The sequence below is a fragment of the Phaethon lepturus genome, unplaced genomic scaffold (assembly GCF_000687285.1).
Source record: "Phaethon lepturus isolate BGI_N335 unplaced genomic scaffold, ASM68728v1 scaffold7032, whole genome shotgun sequence".
Classification (NCBI taxonomy): domain Eukaryota; kingdom Metazoa; phylum Chordata; class Aves; order Phaethontiformes; family Phaethontidae; genus Phaethon; species Phaethon lepturus.
Genome location: NW_010521149.1, coordinates 1,611 through 28,347, shown reverse-complemented (window position 1 = coordinate 28,347; position 26,737 = coordinate 1,611). Strand labels below are relative to the sequence as shown.

Sequence of the window (26,737 nt, the reverse complement as noted above, 5' to 3'; positions counted from 1 at the left end):
CTACTTTAGAAGTGAGTGATATGAATAGTGACTGTTAAGGGTTAAAAGACCCCTTTACTAGAAAAATGACAGAAATAGAAAAGATTGTTGCAGAAGGCAACACTAACATTTGACACTCAGGAAATTTCAAATTTTAAGCTTACTATATTTGTGATAGTTTTCTATTAAAAATAATGTAGGAGACAGCTTTCAATCTCTGCTTTGTCTTTATGTTTGTATGTCTGACTTTATCTTTTCCAAGTGGAAGCGAAGATCTGTCATGTTTGTATCCATGTCCATGATTTAAATTTATAGTGTTCAAACTTTGAAAGCCTGGAGATCTTGAAATTTAGTATTTTGCAATTAAACTTTTGAAGTTAGCCCATGCTTGCGAAACAAATAAAAGGATTGATTTCATAGTGTATTGACACTGAAATGCCATGAAATTGTGTAAGGGATGTGAATCAATCTGCCTAAATATTTACTGTTTTAATGCACCCTGAATTTATGGGTGTGCATATTGAAATGAGGTAATTATTTTAAATAGCACCTATATGCTTTTAGCTGAAGAGGCTGTGAAATTACATTTCCTTAAATCATCACTAGGTTTGTTTGTACAGGTTGAGGATGTGTGCCGCAGGCTGCCAGAGGGCAGGGGCAGCAGTAAGGAAGCAAACACCAGTCTTGTCTTTCCATTCTGCTGTTGTGGTGAGGGGAAGGCAGGGTGATGAATTTCACACTGCCATGAATACTTGATTGGAGTGTTCTGTAGGGTGGTTTATTTGAATTTCAATCCTGCCGCTTGTGAAGATCATAGACTGTACCACAGAAATGTAGGCTGAGAGGGACCTCTGGACGTCCTCTAGTCCAACCTCCTGCTCAAAGCAGTGCAAACATCTGAGTTGAATAAGATTGTCCAGGCCTTTGGTTAAACAAGCTTTGAAAATCACCAAGGATGGAGATTCCACAGCCTCTATGAAGCAACTTCTTCCTTTTATTATGAAGAACATTTCTTTATAGCCAACTGGAATTTCCTTTACAGCAATTTCTGGCTACTGTCTCCTGTCCTTTCCTGGTGCATCTCTAGAACAGGTCTAGCTCTTAAAAGCCTCCTATAGGCAGCAGAAGACAGCAGTTAGCTCTCCCCTTTTGCAAGCAGAAAAAAGTCTGTTCATCTACTGGACTTTTCTGTTTTGAACGTATTTCTTATGTTGTTTGTGGGGCCCAAAACTAGTCTTGGTATCCCAGGTGTATCCTCATGATGTCATGTAGAAACAAATAACCACTTCCTTTGCCTGCTGGCTGTGCTAGTACTAATGCAGCTGGGTTTGAGGTTTGTCTGCATTGCTGCAAGAGTATACTGCTGACTCGCGTTCAGCTTCTCCCTCAGATCGTTTTCTACAGACAAGCAATACAGAGAGACTGTTCCCAGCCTATTGCAATGCATGAGCTTATTCCCTCCCACATACACGGGTGTATTCGTCTCAGACACAAGAAAACTTCTGGTTATTCTGGCTTAAGTGGACACACAGTTAAGTTGCCATATTCTTTTAGAAAGAAAAAAAAAATCAAAACACAAATGACATCATTATAAACAATTTACTTTCTGTTGAGGATTATTAGAATTACATCATAGCAAACAGCTTTTTACACAAAATGGTATTGATAGCAATTGATCTATGGCAATAGATCTACATAGCAATTGGCTATGTAGCCAGGCCCTTGGAGTGTGCAACTTCGCACAGCAAACAGACTGCAAATATTACATATTCTGCACTGTTTGGATGGAAATGTGCCATGGCTAAAGCATGTCATTTGATGTAAACAACAAATTCTTCCAAAGACTTGCTACAGGTGTCAAAAAATTAATTCACTGTTAGGTTAGCACTATTACAAGGGCTTAATTAATTAATTCACTGTTGCCACAGTTATCAGGGAAAGATTATGAATATCAAGTGGATTGTTTTTAACTAAACATGCTCTCAGGTGGTTGCTGTTTTCGAATGTTGGCTGTAGCCAGATGCAAGCATGTAAGTTCTTGGACCTGGAGTTCCTGGACTCCCTTTCCTTGCAGAGGAGGCTTCCTCCTTCCACTGTGTTTCTTGGCAGGATCCTATTATGCAGCCTCCTAGACAGCATCAGTAGAAAGTTGTGCTCCTTGGAATTCGTACTAATGTCATTGTCCAATAATTGAAGTAGGGATTAAAAAATCTTCGATATATGTTTTTTTATATTATTTATCTGCATCCATTTATCTCAACAATGAATTTGCCATGACGGTACTGGCATGTCCTTTGCTGTAAATTAATTCAATGACATTTGTACTTTGAGATAAGGGCATGCTAACAGATGGATGAAAAGAAACTAAGTTTCCTTTGAATATATGACAGTTTTTCAGCCAGCTATTTAAAAGCAGATGAGGGCCAAATTCTACCCTGGTTATGATCTTGCTGTATGACAATTTCAACAAGGTCGCAAGACTTTCCTCTGTGTGTGTGGAGGGGGAACTGTTTTCATACAGAATATTAGTCCTGAAAGGAATAAGCATTCTATTTACACATATAGAAGAGGTTTCATGTCTTCCAGGAAATCTGTTTGAAAACTATTTACAGTATTAGTATGCAAATTATATACTACATACTAAATGGGAATCTTGCAGCAGAGGACTCTGATAGGCATCTCAGTATTTGAACTATGGTAGTCCAGTTAAAAAAGCAACACAAAAAGAAAACACAGCTGGATGTAATTGTATCCAAACACATACTTACTATGTTAATGGGGGCATAGGAATAAAATGAAATGTTGTCCAGCAAAGGTTTTCCCACAAAGACTGAGTTATTTTAGCAAAATGTTCAAATAATACAAGCTTTTGTGTTTGTTTTATTTGAAAAGATTTGATATTTATTCTTGAAAATTGACAGACAAAGCGTGGCAGCACCAGAGAAACAATAAATCCCATCTCATATCAAGTATCATGTTAATAAATACTCTTCAGTTGAGAAGAAAACATGAATTGTGGCCCCGACGACATTAGGTACTTCCAGTGATATTATTTGAATCAACTTCCGAGAACAGTATTGCGCAGTGGTAGTCATACGTTTCTTAAACTCCTGTTGTTACCCCAGGTTGTCAGAGTAGTGGTATACCCTTTAGCTGCCTTCCCTTTAGCACTGAAGCTTCCTGATGTTTCCCTGCCTGTACCTTCCTGCTGCTGCTCTCCTACCGGCTTCCTTTCAGTCACACCTTGGTCCCGTGTCTGCCCTCACAGCCCCTCGTGAGTGAAGTGTGCCACAGCAGCTTTACTTCAGTGTGAGAGGTTTTAAACAGCCGGGTGTCAGTAAGAATCCACTAGATGCTGTAGAAGGTCAGTACTGGGTTGGGTCTCTTTCCAGCCAGCAAAAGCTTTGCCTTTGTTTCATTCCTAAAAATCTCCCAGAATTTCTTGTTGTGTCCCTCGCATCAATCTGCGCAGCTCTGGCATGTACGTTATCTGGGCAAGGTGCTCGATCCCTTCATACCAATTTACTGCTGGTGGACTAGAAATTTTTGAAAATAAGAGGCTTCAGATGAGGTTTATGCCCTTTTTGTTTGCTTGTTTGTTTGTTTCCCTTTCCATTTTTGGGGCATGTTTTTAACAAACCATAACTGAAACCTCAGCGAATAACAGTTTGTGCCTTATGTAAGTGTGCCTGCTATTCAAATGGTTGCATTTAAGGGCAGTAGATATTGTTAAAATATTTGTTCTCTGCCAGCTGCTGCCATAATCCTGAAGTACATGAATTGTTTTCTTTTTAACTTTATATCTCAGTATCCTGCCTTGTGAAATTGCTTTCTGCCTTTAAATTGACCACCATGCAGAATTTTGTATTTTTCAACCTGTCATTGTCTTTGGGAGTTACAAGTTACTCTGAGTTTAAAAACTACCGATTTTATTCACAAACACAGAGTGTGTCTTCCCAACTCTAGCTCAATAAGCATGTCAGATGCAGTCTTGAGAATATTATCAGTGTCTATTTTTATTTTTTGTGATGAGGAACTGTTTATACAGTATGTTTATGTTCAAACACACATTAATGTATTTAAAATAAAAACTTATTTATTAATTTAAAAATCATATTGGATAAAAAAATCAGTCTGTTATTTAAAACATTTTCCAGAAGCAAAGTACCATTGGCCTGTTTAATTAAATGTTTTGTTTCTTGGCTCTGCCTAGATAAGAAATATTTAAAATTTTTGTCCGTGAAGATTTACAGGCACATCAAGCATTTTACGTTATGATAAGAAGACAAAGCTTGTATCCTTAGTGTGATAATAACTCCAGCTTGGTTGTCGGGCAAGTAAATTCTACATCTAGCTACTCCCATCAAAAAAAAAACAACACAAACCTACTTTCACTAAAAACCTGCTTCTACTAGAGAGCAGATTTTGTACTTCCCACTCTCAGTGGCAAATGCAAGCTCTCTGGAATCAATAGGTAAAACTCACCCAAGAGCATAACACTTACTTATTATTAGCTGTTTCCAGCAATGGGTAAAGAAGTAATTTCTGCACGGAACTGGTGCTTAGAAAGAAGTGTCAAAGAAAGATGAATTAGAAGAAACTAGAGGACTTGTGACCTTTGGGATTCTACAGAGTTGCGAGAATGAATCTTTGAAGGCCAAACCAGATGTATTGAGAGTCATTCTGTTTAGACTGCCAGTCTTCAGGTTAGCCTTTTATCTTGAGAATTTATTTTATTTCAAATTCATGCTGTCATGAGCTCTAAGCATGTGGTCTTCAGTCTTGGAGTCTCACTCCAAAATTACCAAATATCAATTTACTAATTGTACCTGTCCTGCAAGTGTGTCTTATAATATGCATTTGGATATTTTCTGCTCCTCTGTACATTGCTTTCACGACTTTCAGCATAAAGATATACAGTAAGACTTGTCCTAAAAACCATCATAGGGTCCAGCAAACAAGGCTGAATAGCAAAAGATTCTTTCTTACAATAAGCCAGACAAAATGGTACTTGAGATGTTTTCTTAGACTATATATTATTTAGGTTTTAGACACTATTATAGAAGGACATCAAGTAGTTATATGCCTGTGGTGGGTTGACCTTGGCTGGATGCCAGGTGCCCACTGAGCCGCTTTATCACTCCTGTCCTCAGCAGGACAGGGTGGGAGAAAATAAGATGGAAAAATCTTGTGGGTCAAGATAAAGGGAGTTTAATAAAGCAAAAGCAAAGGCCACATGGAAGCAAGGGAAAACAAAAGGGTTATTCTCTACTTCCCACCAGCAAGTGATGTCCAGCCACTTCCCAGGAAGCAGGGCTTCAGTACGCCTAGCCATTGCTCCAGGAGACAAATGTCATAGTAATGAATGCCCCCTGCCCCCTTTCCTCTTAGCTTTTATTGCTGAGCTGATGTCATATGGTGTGGACTATCCCTTTGGTCAGTTTGGGTCCTGGCTGTGTCCCCTCCCAGGATCTTGCCCACCCCCAGCCTGCTGGTGAGGGGGGCATGTTGGAGAGGCAGCCTGGATGCTGTGCGGGCACTGCCCAGCTGTGGCCAAATCACTGGTGTGTTATCAACACCGTTCTAGCTACCGATACAAAACTCAGCGCTAGGAGGGCTGCTGTGGGGAAAACTCCATCTCAGCCAGACCCAGTACAATGCCTCTGGTGATTTCTTTTCTTAGCCTTACAAACTGAAGAGGAGTATCTCAATGAGAATAGTATGGAGTTTCTTTGCAGATTTTATCCTTGTGCTTTCCTTTCTTTCTCTTTTAATAGCCTGGATGTGTAAACACGACTGAAGTCGATATTAAAAAATCTTCAAGAATGAGAAATCCACATAAAACAAGAAAGGCAAGTACTGTTTTTATATCAAAAACAGGAGGTGGAGGTAATTTATAGCATGAAGTTCCATGGTTTCTTAAAACACTTTTTTCTTGCGGCTGCGAAGAACAAATATATGAATGTATGTTATTATTTCATAAGCTCTTAAACAAATTATTATTACAAATTTGCTAATAGTAAGTAAATGCTACCACATAAGAAAGGCTTTGGAGAAATACATAGAGAATATGAAAATAAAATTCATTTTTGCATGCTTTATTGATGTTGTTTAGTAGATTGAATAAACATGTTAAAATATTTCTGTCAGTAATTAAGGAAAAATAAATTTAAAATGCAGTGTACAGTATAACAGCAGTTCTTCTTGTGCTGATCTTAATGAAAAGATTGTCATAATTGTCTCTAGTTTACAATTATGCCCCAAATGATGAATTAGCTTCATCTAAACTAGGATCCAGACATGGACAGTGTAAGTTCTCTAGGTATATGTGTATGGATTGGAACAACACTTCCTTTCAAATCCTTTGTATCATAATAATGCAGATTGACTCCAGCTTTAAAGTACTCCTTTGAGGTATATTTTCATGTCAAGCCATGGCAAAATGTGTTTTAAAAAGGAACATGTATTTAGAAAAAGTTTTAGGGTAGTTTATTTATGGTAGTGAGAGGTCCAGATTAGTGTAATTTACCAAGCAGTAGTTGCAAATTTGTGAGTCATCCAAATAACCCATTGTGATAGTCTACTTTTCAGGATACTGTTTCTTCTTTTCCTATTGGTCATCTCTACTTACTGTAATAGCTGCCTTTCGCTGTCATCCCCCATGTTTACTATGCCGTTAATATAGTGACGTAAAAAAGTAGATCTTGTGTTCTATGGCATTATGAAATTGTGGGGTTTTAGGAGTCTTTATTTCACTCCATGGTATAGAAGCACAATTTTATCTGAGTGCATGGCTTATTTGCAGCTTCTTTAGAAAAAGATGATCTTGGCTATCTTCTTGAGCATGCTGTGCTAAAACGTCACAGTTACTATGGGTATGTGTAGAAAGCATTGTCTGAAAGCAACTATCATTTTTCCATATTTTTTGTGTAGTCTGTCTATGGCTTGCAAAATGACATTCGAAGTCACAGCCCTACTCACACACCAGTACCAGAGACTAAGCCACCCACAGAAGATGAACTACACCAAGAGGTTTGAAAAATCACTATAAACATGTACTTTTAAATGAACTTTTTAGGAAAGTAGGTATTAAACCAAAAATTGGCATAACTGGGAATGTTATGTTCAGAACAGAGTTAGAAAATATTTAGTAAACCTTTTCCTTGTTTCAGGATATACGGATTTAGGTATGTAACTTCAAATAAAACTAATGAGACAAAACCTGACATTTTTTGTATCTTGCATTAAACAGTTGAAGGCAGTTAGCAGCAGGCCAGTTAGTGGGTTCTTTGCATAGCTAAGCCCATGGGCCCCTTTAGCAGTTGACAACTTGCTCTTCAACACTGATTTGAGGCTTGGGGGTATACTTACCTCTCTGTGTATGCATGTATGGGTTCACACATTTATCTCCTGTTTATGCTTCATTATTCTTTCCTGAGGTGTAAGAACTGGGAGAAGGTAAATGTCTGAAGAACTAGTGAATATCTTCAAAAATCTTAAAAAAGGCTGATTGTATTTCTGTTGATGAATCTTTAGGGAAAATGTTACATTGGGTCCTTTTTTTTGTCTCTGTGTGATCTTTTCTCTTTGATGGAAAATTCCATTTATGTTAAAACTACACTGGTGAAATGTTGTTTCAACTCAGTTATATTTCTTTTCTGTGCCCTAGGATAAATTAAGGTTAAACTACAACCCTACTAAAAAAGTTATGGAAATAGAGTCAGGCAACAAATTACTCACAACACTCTTTGACTTCCTTTCTTGCAGATTAAGCACTGGCAAATGCAGTTAGACAGACATAGATTAAAAATGTCAAAGGTTGCAGAGAGGTAAGTATATTGTCACATCTTCTGTTTTTTCAGTTAGACTGATAACTATTGGGAAAATGTCAATATGAAATATCTTCAAAGAAAGAGACGCAAGGGAGCTCAGGTGTCATAGAAATAACTGAGGAGTGTTTACTTTATATGGGATCCTTTTATGTATGAAGTTCTTTTATTGATAAAAGATGACCCAGACATTCCCTTATTTCTGATAAACCCAAGAGTCACTGAAAGAGCTTCTGACCAAGTGGTCACAAGTTTCACCTTGCATTGGCAGGGAGGCTAAATGGAAATAGGTCTGGGGTTACTGTTTTGATATTTCAGAAGGGCAATCACTGACAAAGCAAGGGAACTCTTGGCGGAGTGGACTGGGTGCGGAGCTCGATGCTTGAACAAAGTGACCAAAATTTGTCAGGAAGGGGCCAGAAAGCAAAGAAAACAAAAAGGCCCTCAGAAAGACTAACTACAGCTTAGGTAAAGAAGAGATAGAGAAAAGGAATGCTCTATCTTGCACATCAAATACAGAGGTAGAGAAAATTGCAGAAAATCGAGCTGTGTAAGACTTAGTAAAGAAAACTAAGCCAAATACAAATGGTTCTTCATCCTCTCATATACGTTTGTGCATGTGTGTCTACTTATATGTGTATGTGTACATAGACACAAACACATATAAATATGTATTTATAAAGAGAACAGGTTAAGAATTTATGTTTGCTGAAGAGTAAAAATGGAATGCAGACTAAATATAATATAAATAGGGGTGAAAAGAAAGAATATTTGTTCTCACCTGTCAGTAATTTTTCAATAATTATGAAGCAAAAGGAAACAGAAAGTAGGAATAATGGCATGGGAGATGTATATTACCAGAATGCAAGCAAAGTTTTTAGTGTGTTCAACTGAGTGAGACCAATTCATGAATAACAAAGAATTTGGGAGAAAAAAGTTTTTTTGGGAAAGCAATAAACCTGGAAGTAGTGCCATTTGATTAGGAAATAATAAAAATATTAACTGTATTTATAAGAGGAAAAAAGGAGTCCTAGAAACTGCAGGGCCAATAAATATGACCTTAATAGCGTGCAGCGTGCAGTATTTTAGAACAGATTTTAAAGGAACTGATAATTAAAACGAGAGGGGTATAAAACATGTTCCTTTATGAAAGCAAATGTGCATGGAAGAGGTTGTTGGATTTAATTTATTAGTGCCTGAAGGAGCCCTAAAAGGAGCTATGTGGAAGTATTAGGGAACTTTGCAGTTTATTTTATTTCAGCTCCCACCCCTCCTCCTTCAGAGGTCCGCTTTCAAAAGGCTTGAGCAAATCTATTTTAGCCTGAGCTTGTAGCTGACTTCTGAGTGTGTGCACACCCAGTTACCATGGTTCAGTTGATGCAAGGTAACCTGTTAACTGGGGTAACCTGATCAGGTTTCCTCACCTCCTGATATAATGTTTGTTTCTTTTGTTTTCCTAGCCTATTAGCTTATACAGAGCAGTATTTGGAATATGATCCTTTTCTTGTGCCCCCTGATCCCTCTAACCCTTGGATATCAGATGACACCACTTTCTGGGAACTGGAGGCAAGGTATATAATTTTATTTCTTCTTTTGGGATAAGGTGGTATAACAGGCTTTTCTTGAAACGTGAAGATTTCAGACAGGTATTGCAGCAAAATACTGAGGCAGAAGGGCAATGCACTATCCTTTTGGGCTTTCCAGCTCTACAGTTTCGTAAGATGGACAGAACTATGGATTAATAAACCTGTGTAAAAAGTTACAGTAACTTGTTTCTAGGCTTCCAGTGTGGGGAAAAAAGACACCTTTTAAAATCTGATACCATTTCCTAGTTGGAAGTCCTTATTCTTCTGTGTAAATGCATGCGTATCACCTTCATCCTGCATAAGTACTAACAGCCTAGTTGCTCATCTCTGAACATTGCAAAAAATATGAGCAATCTGGAAGGTGAGAAATCTGTGGTTGAGCTTTAAGATTTAGTCTAAATTATGAACACAGAGTATTAGAATACTGAAGTATTGCTGATTCTGGATTCTGTTGTTTTTCCTTCTATAGCAAAGAGCCAGGACAGCAGAGGGTGAAACGATGGGGGTTTGGCATGGATGAAGCTTTGAAAGACCCTGTGGGAAGAGAGCAGTTTCTCAAATTCCTGGAGTCAGAATTCAGTTCAGAAAATTTAAGGTAAATGAGAGGGACTTTATTTTTTAATAGCTTGTAAGATACATTGGCAGTTTTTTTGGTCTGATACCTTTCTTTTCATTTTTTGATCGCTCCAAAAATTTTCCTCTGTCTTACCTTTCAGAATCCATTCATGCACATTGCTGCCTACTCCCATATTCAGGCTGAGGGAAAGACTGATATAGTTAGCAGAGATTCACATGAAGCATATTTTCCCATTCATGTCCGACTTTCAGTCAAACTACCCATGTAAGAGCTTTTCTCTTGGCTCATTTTATTAAGCAGGTTTAAAACATTGACCCATTCAAAGCCTGTTCAGTATCTTTTACAAATTTCAATATTATGAGAAGAGTAAAATTAAAAAAGATAATTTATTAAAAAATAAACAAAAGCTTTAAAAGTAAAATTCTAAGATTTGCACTGTTGGTCAGGTTTCTGGAGATCATTGGTCTTTTGAGAATCTCCACCAAGATTGTATTCATGGATCTGACACAACAGAAGTAGTGGGACAACTAGCTCTTAAATTCCTCACTAGCTGCAAAATAGGAAGCTTCTGCTAGTGTATGAAGCTTAAATAATTTTACAGAATATATACAGAATTAATTTTAAGTGAGGGAGAACAATTATCTGATTTTAAAAAATTATAGTCCATCCATTGGCTAATAACATGTTTTGTTGTTGCTGTTCTAAGGAAGTCATATGTCAGTAAGAATCATTTGAGAGGGATTAGTAACAGCCTTTCTATAGACAAGTCAAACTGCACAGAGTACAAAAGCATGTACAACATATTTTTCTCTTTATTCCATCCTCTTGTCAGATATCATCTATATCACTTCCCATTCATCAATAGCATAAGGAGTATAAAATCCTGTTTGCACACATTTTAGAACTCAGAAAAATCCTAAACTACTTTTTTTTCTATGCCAGTTCATACTCCAAAGTGGTGCAGCATAGCCTTTCATACTAGAGTTACATTTATGTAACATCTTACAAGAGGCATTTTATGGTGATGATTCATAAATGCTGAGTAATTGCACATACCTCTTTGATAATTTAAGTTTGTCAGCAGAGCAACTGGAGATGCACTTCTCTAAGTTGCTGATCATGTTCATATTCAAACATTGAATTTTACATCACAAATGTATATTAGATACTCTAGACCTTATGATATTTTCCAATTGATTTTTCTGCTGTTATTCCCATGGAAATATGGCCTGACCTGTATGTGTATGTTGATAACTTTATTAGTGACAGATACAGATTTTTCTTATTAAAAAATCCAAGTGGTAGAATTAAATTTTAAAAATCTGAATAATACCAAGAAAAGGAAAATAATTTTTTTTATTTAAAGAGCATCCTGGTAATTCCTTATGGAGAGCAGCTGTTCAAACATAAACCTATCCAGCCCAGTGTGTGCTGCAGTTTCTATGCTATTCTGTGATTAATTTGTCTCTCTGCCAACGAGACTGTTACCCGCATAATCCCTAGCTCTTTCTTCTAATCCTATTTACAACACTAACCACAGGCAAACTGCAAGTGACTGATCCAGAAAAATTCCCTAGAGAAATTTGTTCAGAGATGATTCCTTGACATGCCATCTACTCTTCTGTCTCTCCTGATTCTTATATTGGTATTATAAAATATGAGCTTAAAGGCCGTCCCTGGGAAGGACTGGGCAGGGGATCAAACTTGCACTAAAAAGGTGCTCTCTGTGATGATTAACTGAAGGAAAACTGTCTCACAAGCTCAGAATTATGTTTATGAATTCTCAAACTGTGGGGAAATCAATGCACCATTAGGCTGACACAGTAAAGTCAGGTTAGAAAGCATGAATTTGTAAAGCTTGTTGTGTATGGGAGTCAACATGTTATAGAACTCCGTAACAGAAATGTAAAGCTTGATGGTTTCATACATTACTGCTGAATAAACATTAAATTTAAAAGACCATCAATTTCTTTGCTCACCTGTGAACCGCACTGTGGCAATTTGTTTTTTTGGGGGTGGTTATTTTGGGATTTGACAGCCACCATGAGAAAAAGATTTATTTCCATCCACATTTTCCCACTGCAACAAAGTGAACTCAAGTCAATAGCTGGCTCTTATCCTTTTACAGATCTAATAATGATAAAATTTACAATAAACACCATCAAACCTACAGTGGGATGGACAGCTGAGACCCTGGATTCAAGCTACCAAGTGCAGTACACAGGATACAGCAAGGGATTGCAGACATGACAGATTCAGTATTCATTGATTAAAAGTCTTATACCTCACTTTGGTGAAAGAAATGCCAGAAATGTGAAATGATAAGTCTATCAGATACACCGTTTCTATGCAAGTGGGATGTGGGATTATTTTATGTAGCTAAAAGTCCCAGTGTTACTGTTTCATTAACCTAGACTGAGAGTGTCTAAGCTGTCTGAGAATCTCATTTAGTGGATATAGATCCTGTCTTAAGCAACAGAACAGGGATGAAGAAATGAGCTGTGAGTTAAAACTAAGAATTGTGCAATGATCAGGAATGCAACCAGGTTTTGCCGTCTTATTCTGTATCTCTGTGCTTTTTTTCTTTGCCTGTAAATTAGGATTAATAGTATGTCACTCCCTAAAGGGGTGTTGTAAAGTGCAGCAAAGGAATAAAACTGTCTAAGCAGTCCTGGCAGTGTGGTACCTTCCCCAATCACAGTGTGATTGCAGTTTGCTAACACCCAGGGTGGATTCTACGTTCACCTAACACAGGCTGTGACTTGTAATCTCTTGTTACCATGTAGATTTTTTGGAGGGATCACTTTGCATACTGCTCACTACACAAAACAAATAGCTAAAGTAACATATGATTTGGACAATACATTTATAAAATTCCCACTGTCTATTACAAAAATGGTGACCATTGTTTGAAATTCACAAGGCAGCATGATCCAACACTACTGAGCTTGGTCACAAGGCTGTCCAAGCACTGAAAAAGGACTTTTCAAAGAGATAGTGAAATGAATCTTACGGCAATATGGCACCTGGGCAGCTAATTTCTTTCATCTGTGTAGAAAATCCTCATTCCTCTCCATATCCTTCCTTTGTCTGTCATGCTGCAGAATTCTTTGGAAATATATATTCATATGCTGACTGTACGTTTGCTCCCAAGTGGTTGTTTTGTAGAAATTGCAGCCTGTAAAGATCCAAAGGCTTTCAGGCCTGCCAACCTGAAAGTCTGTCCAAGTCATTATGCAGTATTGCAGTAGGTGTGATTTCCCAGGTGGTGCTAAGATGGCAAAAGCCCACTAGGTTAGTGAAGTGGCGACAGGACATCTTCCATGATGCACAGAAGGAAAGCCGCTGGACCCCTTGCCTCTTCTTTTGATTCATTTATTAGCTTCCATGATGTGTGAGTAAATAGCAAAAAGGAGCTTTGAGTTCTGGTTGTCCAGAAAAAGAAGAGAGGGACTGAGGAGTTAGCTAGATTTAGAAGTGTTCTCTCCATAATTTTTCTCTGACTATCCTCCTGCAAGCTGAGATTTTGTGAAGTGTTTATTTTGGACTCATCCATTTAAGTTGTTGTAGAAATGTTCTATACTGGAGATAGAAGCTTCAATTATGTCCTCTAGAAAAAATAAATAAACCCCCGCATATAGACAACTAATTTGCAGTGTTGCCTACAAACTGTTTCAGTCATAGTGCTTAATTTTATGTTTAACTTAGTTCAGTGGTTATGGTTATTTTTTTAATAACACCATAAAAGTGTTTTTACTAGAGAAGAGGGAGAATGGTGCAAAAGGTTATATTTTCTTTTTAATCCAGCCTGTTTCACTTACACTTTTTTGCTCTTTATTACTGATCATCACTCCTGATTACTTTAAATGGAACATATTTCTGTCTTCACTGATGGTGGAGAAGAGAGTTCTGCATGTTAGGAAGTTCGAACACTGATTAACTGTCCTTGATGTCTGTCCTGCAAGTCTGAACAGTGTTGGTAATGACACTTTCCCGCACAGTATGGGGACTGGTAATGTTTATCCTTCATATGGTTCATTATGAGAACCTGTCTTGGGTGCCGATAATTTGACTGAAATTTAATCCTCAAGGCTGAAATTGCCTGTGCTTTATTTCTCACTTAGATTCAAGCTTAAACTTCAAGTCCCAGCAATGTTGCCATTTCTGCAGATTAGATGAGAAAGAACTACTTACGAGATTTAATGGTTTTCTCTGTCATTTTCTTAAGACCTTTAGCACTACTACATTTTGAAGCTTGAAGTTGTACTTGGAAAAAAGGTGGACTCCAAGAATCAGTGTAGTCTTTCCTGCCCCTAGAAAAATATTAGCTGATTTTCTCCATGGAGTTTGTTAAGGTTTTTGTTTGCTTTTGCTGAAAATTGTGAAAGTTCTGTCACATGCACTGGGTGCAAAGACCATGTAATTCCCACTTCACTGTCTCCATACCCTGCTTAAACCTCACACACTTAGTGGAGAACCACTGCAGCCTTTCTCTCACTCTGTGTTCCTATGTGCTAAATTTAACTGATTAGCTTGATCTGGGATCTGCTAATGGCTGCATCTGACATTTAGGTCAATTAATGGGTCAGAATCCATGTTGCAGCTGTGCTATTTATCTGGCAAGGCCACCCTCACTTTGAAAGTAATCCAGCTAGACTACATAATCCCCAGATGTCTTGCAACATGTGTCTTACCGTGTCATGTGGCTGGATGTATGACTATCATATGCAATAGACTCTCACTCAGCTATACGTCTGGCACGTGATCCAGCGTGTGGCAGCCCAAATGCTGGGACAGAAGACAGCCGCGAGGTTTACACCCAGCTGCTCAGGTCTCTGTTTAAACAGTACTGAGCATCTTCTAGAGAGGGTCTCCATGGCAAAAGCAAACCTCCGCCAAGAGGAGATACAGAGTTTCATCCAAGGGCAGAGAGAGTGAGCTCAAGTTCCTTCCACGAAGTAGCACTAAGTCTCTGTATAACATTGTCCACAAAATACAGTCAGGTTCCCCCTCTTCCTTCTCCTGCCCTTGCACATATTTACTGTTGCAGACTGCATGCTGTTTGCTGCAGGAGTCTTCCCTTGCTCTGCTCACAGCTCACGAGACAGAGAGCTGTAAAAGGCGACAGGGAGCTCACCCTATGCTGAGGTCTTGTAGACTCCATTTCAACTTGATCTGTGCTATTGGTTGCCATGGAATATTCAGAGAAGTTATTTTTGAAAATGCAAGAGGTGGAAGCCTTATTTTTGGCATTTCTTAACTTTGCATATTTGACTTTAACTCTCTGTGGGAGGAGGGCAGGCATTTTTTCTTGAAAGATAAGTAAATTAAAATGTTAAAATGTGTGTTGGCCATGAAGTAAGTACCCTAGACATAACATACCACAGAAATCAGCATTTTCTTCCCACTTTTATGGAGGTTTCTATATTTAGAACCTCACATTTTAAATAGAGTCTTTGAATGCTAATGTTAGAAGGGTAGAATAAAATTAATCTGTGAAAGAGCTGGTGTTCAACCTGTAAGGATGTGTCTATACAGCTTGCCTATTCTATGCTGGAAGCTGAATGTTTCCTCAAAGAAGCTAAATTTATCTCCCATCTATTTCCCCATAATTGAGTATAACCTACTATATCGAAACTGTTTACTTGGAAAAGAAAATAGCATCCTGAGGCATGTTTGTGGTGACTTCCAGAGGTATTGGCAGGATATAATGGAACAAACAAGAATGTGACGGCTTTGAGCTAGATCCTCAGGATGTCTGCAGGGTGATAGAAAATGTGTGTTTACAAAGAACATCCTTCCCTTTCATTTTCCTATTCCTTACCTGACTTCGATACACATGAGTAATCAGTCAGTGCCAGAAGATGCATTTGAAGGAGTTAGCACTGCAGGATATACACTTTTAAATGCAAATATCGAAAGCAGCTTAGGGAAACCAAAGTAGGTTGCCCAAATTTGATAGAGTGAACTGAATTAGAGTTTGTGAGCTGTGCAGTTTTTAAATGTGAGTTATGAGGCCTCTATTCTTACTGCATTGCCATCAGATCCTCGGGATACGTCCCCAGGCTCTTTGCAGATCTATGTTCGATTCACACTGCAGTTCATAGAGATAAGTGATGCTACCCAGAATTTTTGAAACTGAAGTTCTTCTGTTGGCACAGACTCCCTTTGTGACCTTGGAGAAACCACTGTACATTATTACGTTATTAATGGATTTGCAAAACTGGGACAATATTACTTCTCTGTCTTTTGGAGAAGGGATCAATATACAGAAAGATTGTGCTGAGATACTCTGGAAATTGAAGGGTGTAGAAATACCTAAAATAGTCATCTCAGTAGAGTGAAGCTGACCATAATGGCTTGTGAGAAACGAGTACAGAGTCCTTCTATTTGTGCTACAAAGGAGTTGCAAAACAGAACTATGAAGAACTAATTGCTTCCTGGAAGGTAAATCATCTCAAGTGAAGAATGTCTTATAGGAGGAATACCGTAAGGTTTTCTTTGCTATGCTTTGCTATCACCTCTTTAAGAGTTGTTTCAATAACTATATTAGAATTTGGATTGAGGGTAGTATAATTTTTCTTTCTTGGGGGGTCTGAGTACAATTCTACTGTTTCTCTCCCCTGTCCCATCCCTGTTTCACTAAGCTGAGAGAGCTCAGTTTGACCTCACAGTGTAAGCGCAGTGGAACCAAATTTTTAAAGGTGCTCTCAAGTTACTTGTCAGCCTCGTAAAATCCAACTTATTTCACAGTTAACTCACTTCAAGGTTCAACTTATCTGTTTCATAGGATCAGCTGTGTCAAAACAAAAACAAAAAGTTGTGATGGTATGTATTGCATATTTAACAAAGTCAAACTTTTGTTGAGCTCTCAGGCAAGGTGGCGGGGGAACTAAGTGGTCTTCACCATGTCTAAGCATGGGATCCTAGTTGAATTTCGAATTATTTTGTGCAGTGAGAGACTCTGAAGACTGATAGAAGAAATAATGACAAAGCAATCATAACAGCAAATGAAAAGTGAATGTCAAAGCTTATAGCTAGCTAGCTGTAATCACAAAGTGCTCAAGACCTTTTTAGTGATCCTGCTCCAGTCTGAGTGACAGGGCACAATGAACTGGCCTGTACTGTCTGTGGCTGCCCAATGTTGGTTTGCTCAGCAGCAGAAAAGAAGAAAGAATGGGCATTTCCATTCAGCATTCTAGTAAAAATATGCATAGAAATGCAATGCTGAAGAAAGAAATTAAATTACAGCAGGCAAAACAAATGCTTTCCCAGTTTTACATGATTTGTGGAGTAATAGTAATAAAATTACATTACACAGTTTATAGTTTAGCAGGACTCAGAGATTCATCTAGATAGCAAGAACATAAGTTCTTATTAGCTTTTGAAAGAATGTCAAAAAGCAACACATTTATAAGAGATACTAGCCTTGTAGTTCAGGTGAAATGAAATCTCTGTTTGATTCCATTTAAATGGAAACCTTCCCCTAAGCAAGTTACCCACACATAAATAATGAAGGATTTCCCACCCATCTCATGAAGAGGCTTGTAATAGTTGCTTCTTAAAGTGGATTGTTTGCCTGAGATGGTATACCAGAATGCTGATCCCAACATAAAATCACAGTTTTTTCTTACTTTAGCATGTTTTGGATTAAAACTTCAGTTACTTCTTTTTTTTTTAAGAGCAAAGAAGAGTATAAGCACTTCATTAATGATTATACTGAGTTGGAAGTCAAGATGCTATATTGTGCCATAGGTTCTGGTTAGCAGTAGAAGACCTGAAGAAGAGGCCTATCCGTGAAGTTCCTGCTCGCGTCCAAGAAATCTGGCAAGAATTTCTTGCTCCAGGTGCACCCAGCGCTATCAATCTAGATTCAAAAAGTTACGACAAAACCACTCAGAATGTAAAGGACCCTGGAAGATACACATTTGAAGACGCTCAGGTCAGTTTCCAATCCTGTTTAGAGACATTTGAAATAGAATATTGGCTAGTGAGATCTATGTACATAAGATACATTATATTTGGGAATTAAATGGTAATGCTCTGTTTCCTAAAATGCCATTTTGGTAATGCAAATGGGTAACATTTTTTCTTTCATGAGACCTATGAATTACTAAAGCTTTTCATGAAACTTCTGTGTTTGATAGAGAGTCTTCAAGTGGGCTTCAAGTTGCAAAGCATATAGTGTAGTGAAAATGATATTTTCATGTTCCTGTTTTCTTAATTTTATTATTCAGTTACATTAAGAGAAAAGCATCCTCCACACACACACACATTGATTTCTAGTTCTTGAGATCTGTCTCTGAAAGACTTCCCTTGACACAGGCTACTCTCTCAATGCATGTCCAAAAGTGTTGTTATCATTTATAGGAGTCATAGATTCCCATAATGAAAAGAATTTGACCCATGTGAGAAACAACATTTTGTAACAGCTTGTGCAGAAGTATCACATTTCACAGCTGCTGTATATTCTATACCTTATTAAACTACTATCTACAGAACATTGGGCAAAGAATACTAAAGATTTGCACTTCAATATTCAGTGTTACAGCAGTAAAGAACAGTCTGTAAATGTCTTATTTGGCTTTTTGGGGTCTGATTTAGACAAAGTTTGAATACCATCATCAAAAGATATGTTTGACCAGAGCTAGATTTGTGAAAATCCTTATATTTTTGAGATTGGAAGTAAAAATTAAAAAAAAAAAAAGGTAAAATACAAATCTTGGTTTTCCTTAGAAGAAAAAACAAGTATTTCTGTATTAAATGGGACAATTCATGTGGCTTATAACTTAATATTTCATCTTTGCAGACTTCTGAGAAAAGCGACAGAAAAGAACTGATTTGACAGCAAAAGTAGTAGAACCAGTACCATCCTCCCTTTTTCATCAGTGATGAAAATTTAATTATTAATGTAAAGTGAAATGGTGTCAAAAGGAGAGATTGAGATCATATCCCTGCAGAATCTCCTACAGCTTGATTATTAGGTCATCATCTTGGGAGTCAGGAGATGCTACTGCAAGTCCCACAAAGGAGAGAAGGGAATTAAATTGGGGCTTTCTAGTGTGAGGAAAGTGCCTCTGCCCTAAATAGGAGGAGGAATAATTCTACTAGCTTTTCATTTTGCTGTTATGAGACTAGCAACCTATGATGCTAGTCTATATAATAAAATAGTCTATATAATAAAGTTTTCACTAGATACTATATCATACCCTCTCTTTTGAAGTGCTCTGCATTAAGCCAAACACACAGGTTTTGCTTGCATCTGCTGACCCCCAGGAGATTTAGGAATGCAGTATATAGCAAAGACATAAGTTACACAAATAAACAATCTAGCAAAATTAAGTGTTTAAAAAAATATGTCTCTGCAGTTGAGTAAGTAAAGGACAATTCAACTCCTTGCCAGTATCCTTTTTTTTTTTTTTTAAATAGGTGTAAAATCTCAACACTATTTTACTTCCAGATCTCTCTTCTCTTTTTTCCCCCTTCGTTTATGAAAGACGTGGAGTATTCAGTCTCTATGCAAGCAGGATTTTTCCTCCTGTCAGACCTCTGCTTATTTGATCCGGTTGAGCATACAACTTGAATCTGGAAGCCTCCGTTTCTCTGGGGAAAGGTGGCAGACTGTACCTGCCACCTTCTGACTTGAAGCTTTAGGCCCTTTACAGAGTGCCCCACATGAAGAGGCAGGGTTTTGTCAGGTGTAGGGCTCTGCCTCTGCAACAGGCTCTTTACGGCCTGCCAGTTGGGAAAGAGACCACTTACAAGTCATTCTGGCAGTCGGCAGGTCATTTAATTGTTGTTAAAAATGTTTTGAAAAGATTTCTGGACTTGAAAGATGGCACCGTGGAACTCTACGTCAAATGAGAGTGATGCATAAGTGAAAATAGACCGATTGTGCTCAATAACATCCAGCCTCAGTTTCTGACTAATATGTACATTAACAATTAGGGTCAGGGTCAGCTTAATTTAGTCTTGCTTTTACAGGGTTGGTTTTTGCACAGAAATAACATTGTAATGCCCATCACCACTGATATGTACAACAGGAGCAGAGTCCTTTCTGCTCTCTGTTGGCTGCATTAGCTCCTTTTGTAGAAACTGAGTGGAATAAAAATTCTCCAAATTAAGCAGCCTAAGTTCTGAATTTAGAATTTCTCTGCTTAGCTTAGTGAAAGAAATACAATGAAAAGTACTTTGAATAATTTCTAGAGTTTCTAATACAATCAAAATTTAAAATCAGCTTTAATTTCACCTTTCCATAATTTTCAAACAAGCTGGTTTGTTGGGGTTTTTTTCTATTGCCTAATTTTATGCAGTACCAAGCTGAGAAACAGTATTTATTTTACACTTTATTTGCTGTTTCCTGATTGCTGTGCTGCAAATTTCCTATAGTAAAAGGCAGGTTTTGAGTAAAAAATAAAACAAAAATAACTAACACAATTCAGTGGATTTTTTTAAAATATTTTTTGTGATAGTATTTCCTATTCTGATTGCATTTTCTACAAATCTTTTTTCTAACTTTATAACTAGACCTGGAATTATAAAGTGTCCTACATCATAGATTTTTAGGTTTTCATATTTTACAGCAATGAGAATGCTCCAAAAAGGAAAGCTCTATAAACTGCCTGTATCATTCGTTTTCTGGGTAAGGATTTCCAAATTTTCATATGCCCCTGAAGAATAAATATCTTGGAAATTAGATGAGCCTGGAACTGTTTTGCAATTTGCATATGTATTTTCCTTCTTATATTGTCAGCTGGATTCAGAATAAACATCTGTCAAGGGATGTTTCCAAGAGTAGCCAGGGGATATCCTCCCTAACTTAATCACTTATTTGTGGCACTGAATTAGAAACTTAGTACCTTTTCCCAGCCTTTGAAGTCAGAAAAGCATCTCCAGAAACTAATTCAGAAAATCTGATGAGGAAGGATCCACAGCTCCAGATTTAGTCACTTAGCTAAACTGACTAATGTAAGGGAGGTTTGGAACTGGATCTTAAGCTAGGACTCAGTTATAAAGTCTTAGAAAAATAATTCCATAGTGGAAATAGGGACTGAAAATTAAAGAAAGATGTGTTGTGTTCTTTATACGTAACAAGCAGGTGGGATTTCTGCTTTAAGAGTACGGAGCACGACAGCCTTGGCTTCAGAACTGCAACCTGCTCTCCCTGAAGACGCCCTACTCAGAATAGCGCTAGCTGGTGTACCTTCCGCAGCCGAAACCTGTGTGCCTGCCTCCCCTTTCACCCGTCTTCTTTCACGGGAGTAACAGCTCCTTCTTTCCCTTTCAGGAGCACATTTACAAACTGATGAAAAGTGATTCTTATCCTCGTTTTATACGATCCAGTGCCTACCAGGAGCTGCTACAGGCCAAGAAAAAGGTATTGGTCCATCTTGCCTTTGTCTTGCCACTGTGCAAAGCGGTGGTTATGTTTGCAACAATACTCAGTCTTCTCTCCCCTGTGCCAGTGCAGCTGGATATCTGGTAGGTGACCAGCTTGGCGTGTTTGGAGGGTCACATACACACAGGAGTTCAATATACATATATGTGTATATATCCTGCATGCGGGCATGTTTCAATAAGTTAATCTAGCAAAACTTATTTTTATTTTTACATCCCATATTGTACTGTTTTCTCTGTTATGAAGCACCTTAAACTGCAAAGTGCTTTACAAATACATTAAAAAAAATAAAATAAAATCCCAGAAGAATAGTCTTTCATGTTTGCAAGTTTGCTTATGTAATATTTGTTGTTCTCTTTATTCCACCTATAAAAGCTACAGAATGTGTTTAGAAACAATCTTATTCATACGAATAACTTCTAATTTCAACTATAAATAGAGGGACTTCCTAATTCTGTTTCTTTCCCTATTATTACATCAATAGTTTTGAGTAGGCTAGGAATCTGACTTGAAGGACTGATCATGTCACACCTTGCAAACAGAGGCTCATGTCTTGGTATGTAATACTTGCTTAGCAAAGTCCAGATTATGGAATGAGTTCTGAATAGACACAGCCCAGAGTATGTGGAGCAGCTTGTGCAATGCATATTTCTATAATGATAAATAATTTTATTAGTGGGCTCTATAAATAGCGATCTCCTAGAATCAGCTGGGAACCCGGTGCCTTGCAAAATCAGGGCCCCGATCGTTACCAGAACAAGGTAGTTATTAACACCACAGCATTCTATTGTTTATAATGACAAGCTAAAATTATATGAAAGTACTGTGTGATTTTGTTTTCTGTTCAAACATTGATTTCTGAAGATCCAATATAGAGAGAGATGTTGAAAATACCAGAAAGCTACAACTGTCCGTGTGAAGTCCTTAAGTTTGTGAATGTCAGTTCATTAACACAAGATGTGCACTTCATTATTTCTTTTTATTTTCAGTTTTTCTTTTAAATCAAACCAGTTTGATCCCCATGAAAAATTATTTTTTTCAAATACTATATCTACTTTGCACATGCCCTGTTTTGCAGAGTCCCATTGCAGCTTCATACTTGTGTTTGCTTCCTGATTTATACAAACTTTGTTTTGCAGTCCATTGTTTCATCGATCCTTCTTTTCTACTCCATGTTTTCTTGCTTTTCTTTTTCCCCTCCTTTTTCTTTTTGTTTCTTTTTTTTTATTTTAAATTTAAGTTGGAAAACACACTGGATCGTCGAACATCTTTTGAGAAATTCACACGCAATGTGGTAAGTTTGTTGCCTCGGAAGACTAGTAAATCTGATGGGACATCCTTCTCCCCCTCCTCCCCCCCGATCCCTGCCTTTCCTTTTTGCTTCTCTAACCTGACAGTTAAAAGTGTATTTATCACAGTTTGTGAATCTTCCTAGAAATGACAGCTTTATAATGTGCTTTCATTACAACCCCTCCTCCCTAGTCCCTTTTCCACTGATGTCAGTAGTCACACATGGAGGAATGAACCTTTGGGAGCCACGATTTTGGCAACAGGAAGCATGAAATTATTCACTTTTTTTGTTTGGTGGTTTGTGTTTTTTTTTTTAATTGTAGTAAAGAACCTGTGAAAACCTGCTTGATGTTGTTCCTTTTTCTGGTGCCTCCCAAAATACTATGTCTAACACAGTTTGAATACATTGGATTTCCTTCCTGTCTCCTTTTCATTTTACTACAAAAGTGTTTGTCCCATTTTTTTTTTCAATTGGACACAGGGAAAAATAAACAACAATAATTTCCCCATCTTCCTTAATGTCTAGCACAGCTTCTTCAGGATCAAAGAATTCATGCTGATGATGAGCAAGGGTTGAATTGGGATTTCATTTTGGTAATGGACTACAAGAACTGATTTTTTTTTTTAATATATAATTTTCGAAAGCTATTTCATGAAGGTAAAAGAATTAAAGCTGGTAAATTTGCTGTGGGCATTGTCTTGCCACCTGCCAAAAGATCCACTGATTTCTTGATATGTGAGATTCTTTTTACTTATCCAGTTTCTTTGGAATTTTTTTTTAACATTGTGAAAGTTCAAACTAAAGCATTCAACGCATTTATTTTTGTAGGGCAGAAACATCCCTATTTTCCCATGCCATAAAAACTGTACACCAACACTGAGGGCGAGCACTAACCTGTTATGAAAAGAGGTAGAAAGATCTTGGATTATACTCAAGTTTGTCTGCATTGTCTGTTGAATTGTGCAGGTGATGCTGCTGTGTGTGCGTGTGCGTCCGTGGCTTTTTCTGTGACCTGGTTAGTGGAGCTATGTGCGTTGAAATGAAAAATATGAGAGCTTTCAGCAAAGACCATGGTTTTTGTTTTTTAGTTTCTAGAGAAGGAGAAGCAGTTCTCAGAAACTGCCTCCCATACAATGAGGCTCAAGAGTATTTCCTCAAGTATTTAAAATATATATATATATACTTTCTAGTGATCAAAAAAAAAAGAAATAAATGCAGTGAAAGAACAAAGTTTTGTGAGGCTGTGGGAATATCTCACATGTTAAAACAAAACTGTAATTCTTTAACTACTTTTTTATAGGTAAAGGCTTCCTGTAATATGCTTTGAATCTACTGTAATCAGGAATAAATTTGGATTCAGTGGGACAAAGTCAATAAAGGACACTAAAAAGTAAATAAACAGCCACAAAGGAAACTATCCCAATGTTTGAAACAAAAACCCCTATATTTTGCATGGTGGTGTTGCCATAGCATGTTGCAGTGTGATTTGTGTGTTGTCTAAGCAGGTTGATCTATAAAACGACATTGTACATGATAACATTATACGTGATAATTCCATGATAATTCCATAGGAAGTTCCTTATTAAGTAAAGAGCCTATGTGCATAAAAGAGAATGTAGAGAGTAGGTAGGACCTCTGAGAACCTGGCTTTTTCCCAGTCACAGTGCCTGGCACGCTGCAGTAACTACGTTTATTCATGGGAGTTTAAACAGCCCACAGATCAGGAACTGGTTATGGTAAGGAGTATGTAAATGGCTGGCTATGAGCGAAACGCCAAGCTGCAGGCAGATGTGAGGAGAGTAAAACACAGGAAGGGTAAAAGTGAAGAGAGACTGGGAGGCACTAAAATGACTCTCTGATAATCCCTCTCGGAGCAGTGTTGCTGATAAAACAGCAGTTCTGTGCACAAACACTGGAGCCTTATGCCCCGCAGGCGTCCCCAGTTTTGTCCCCTAATCTCAGGGCAGAAGTACCAGAATAGCAGGATGCCAGAGATGGAAGGCAGGCCCAATAAACCAGCTGTGAGCTAGAAATGGGAACAAGGATTTCTAGATGTGTAGCATTAGTCCTTCTTCAGTAGAAGAGGAAGATTCTTTTTTCGTGGAGCAAGCTGTAAAACAGAAAATGTGGTTTTGCTTTTCATCAAATTACTACCACCTGTGAATCCGGGTGGAGTCTGTCAAGTCGGGTCAGGTATGAAAGTAAAACATGTCACCGCTAGATCTATATTCTCTATTAGATTGGCAGCTCTGAGGCTTGCAAATTAATCCAAAATGTCAGGACACCCAAGTGCAAACCTTTTCTCCGAGACGACTGAATTCACATCACCCACTGCCCCAGGACCCCTTGCCACCAGGCATCCTTGTTCTTGCATTCTTGTTCTCGGTTATGATTACCTTATAATATGTAATTGTCTACCTTAGTACAGTGGTTCCAACCAGCAGGGATGAGGGAAACATTTTTCAGAATATCCTATGTGGTACCGATTAACTTGTTCAACTGTGAAGTGAGGGGCTGTGGTATAGATCTGTTCTTTTGATTAATACAGAAAATGAGTGTGAAACAGGTCTTCTACAACCTGGATAAATGTTGTCATCTCTGAATGATTTAGTAAGATGAAATTTACAGTTTCTCCTCTGATCGTTTAGAAAATTTAGACTATTTTTCACTGTTTTTTTTCTCACTTATGTCAAAGTGGGTTTGTATTGAACTAAATTAGACCTCAGTTTTTACCATTTGAAGTGTTTAAAAAAACCCAGTAACCTTGGCTGTGTCTAGGGACTGAACCTGAGAGGATTACCTTGTAATTCATAACCTGATTTGTTAAGACAGAGACTATAAGAGGCTCCTGATCAGTGATGACTGAAAGTGGGTTATACTTGGTAGAGAAAACGTTTGTTAAACTAAAAAGATTAGAAACTTTGTAAGGGAAATCCCTCTGTACTATTCCTTGAATAAGTGGAAGTAACCTAATATAATGAGTCATTGTTCTAGTCTGATGGGGAAAAAATAAAAGTGGAGCTATATACACAAAAAACTCCTAGGCCCAGCTTGGCATTTCTTTGACATTGGAGAGTTTTCTTTCCGGAAAAGTTGGTGCACTTTATGAAAGCCCTAAATGCTCAGCTTAAAAAGATTGGCTATTTAGCTTGCTCAGTAAATTTTATAGTGCAAAATTGCTAATGCCTTTGGCAGTCCACAACACACAGCATGAACAGTGCTAAAAACAGGTCTGCATTCACGTACAATATAGATAAAGTAATCGCAAACTGGCATTTGCTATATGTAATATTTATTACCGAACACTTTATAGTTTGTCTCTGAGTAGTAAGCACAGCTATTCTTGGTTTGCCTCAGTCAGTCACACTCCCAGCTATAGTGTGAAAATACAGAGCACATACACTTCAGCACTACTGGAACGCTGCTGTTGGGGGAGTGCATTGCCTTGGAGTAACACCGGCAGCCACAAGTGTCACAGCTCCGACTCAGAGGCGCAGGGAGAGGTGACAGTGTGCTCTGTGCTCCCCCCGGCCAGCTCAGCCCCTCAGGTTCTCTTTGGCAATAATTAAGGTCTAGCCACCTGCAGCTCCCCAAGGAGGTGAGTAGGGAAGATGATAAAGGTGTAAGTCAGGGAGCAGGAGAATCCCATTGCTTGCCACAGAAGTAGAGAGGGGAAAATCAGCTGTTTCTGTGGCATTTAAAGACTGAAATCCTCCTGAGGAATTTCCATGGAGGAAAAAATCCTTATTTAAAAAAAAATTAAATTAAAAAAAAATCAGGAATCTTCCTCTACCTCAAGTACTAACATCTACATTACAGAGAAAAAAACAGGTAAATATGCACTGATAATGTTGATAGGAACAAAGAGGTCCTTTAGGGAAAACCTTTGTCTTTAATTTCTCATGTGCATGCAGGATTTGTGACAGTGGCAGACTGGTAGTCTGGGCAGGACACCTCAGTGAGAGCTAGCCTGGTGCTTAGCTGCAAACCCAAGTCTGGAAGCCTGAAACAAAGGGATCTCATTTACAGGGGAATGGGCTAATTCGATTTCCACCCCATGCAAATTACCTTGTCCCA

The 26,737-nt window shown here is 38.0% G+C and overlaps 1 protein-coding gene across 1 annotated transcript in view; it reads left to right on the top strand.

The window, feature by feature from the left end:
- RGS7 (regulator of G-protein signaling 7) overlaps positions 1–23,563 on the top strand; it is a 49,667-nt gene extending 26,104 nt beyond the window's left edge. The window contains exons 6-14 of the mRNA XM_010281416.1: positions 5,757–5,831; positions 6,913–7,011; positions 7,747–7,808; positions 9,269–9,379; positions 9,864–9,989; positions 17,727–17,913; positions 21,259–21,348; positions 22,610–22,663; positions 23,489–23,563. Coding sequence (XP_010279718.1) covers positions 5,757–5,831; positions 6,913–7,011; positions 7,747–7,808; positions 9,269–9,379; positions 9,864–9,989; positions 17,727–17,913; positions 21,259–21,348; positions 22,610–22,663; positions 23,489–23,563 — 879 coding nt within the window. The remainder of the gene's footprint in view (positions 1–5,756; positions 5,832–6,912; positions 7,012–7,746; positions 7,809–9,268; positions 9,380–9,863; positions 9,990–17,726; positions 17,914–21,258; positions 21,349–22,609; positions 22,664–23,488) is intronic.
- Positions 23,564–26,737: the final 3,174 nt, after the last annotated feature.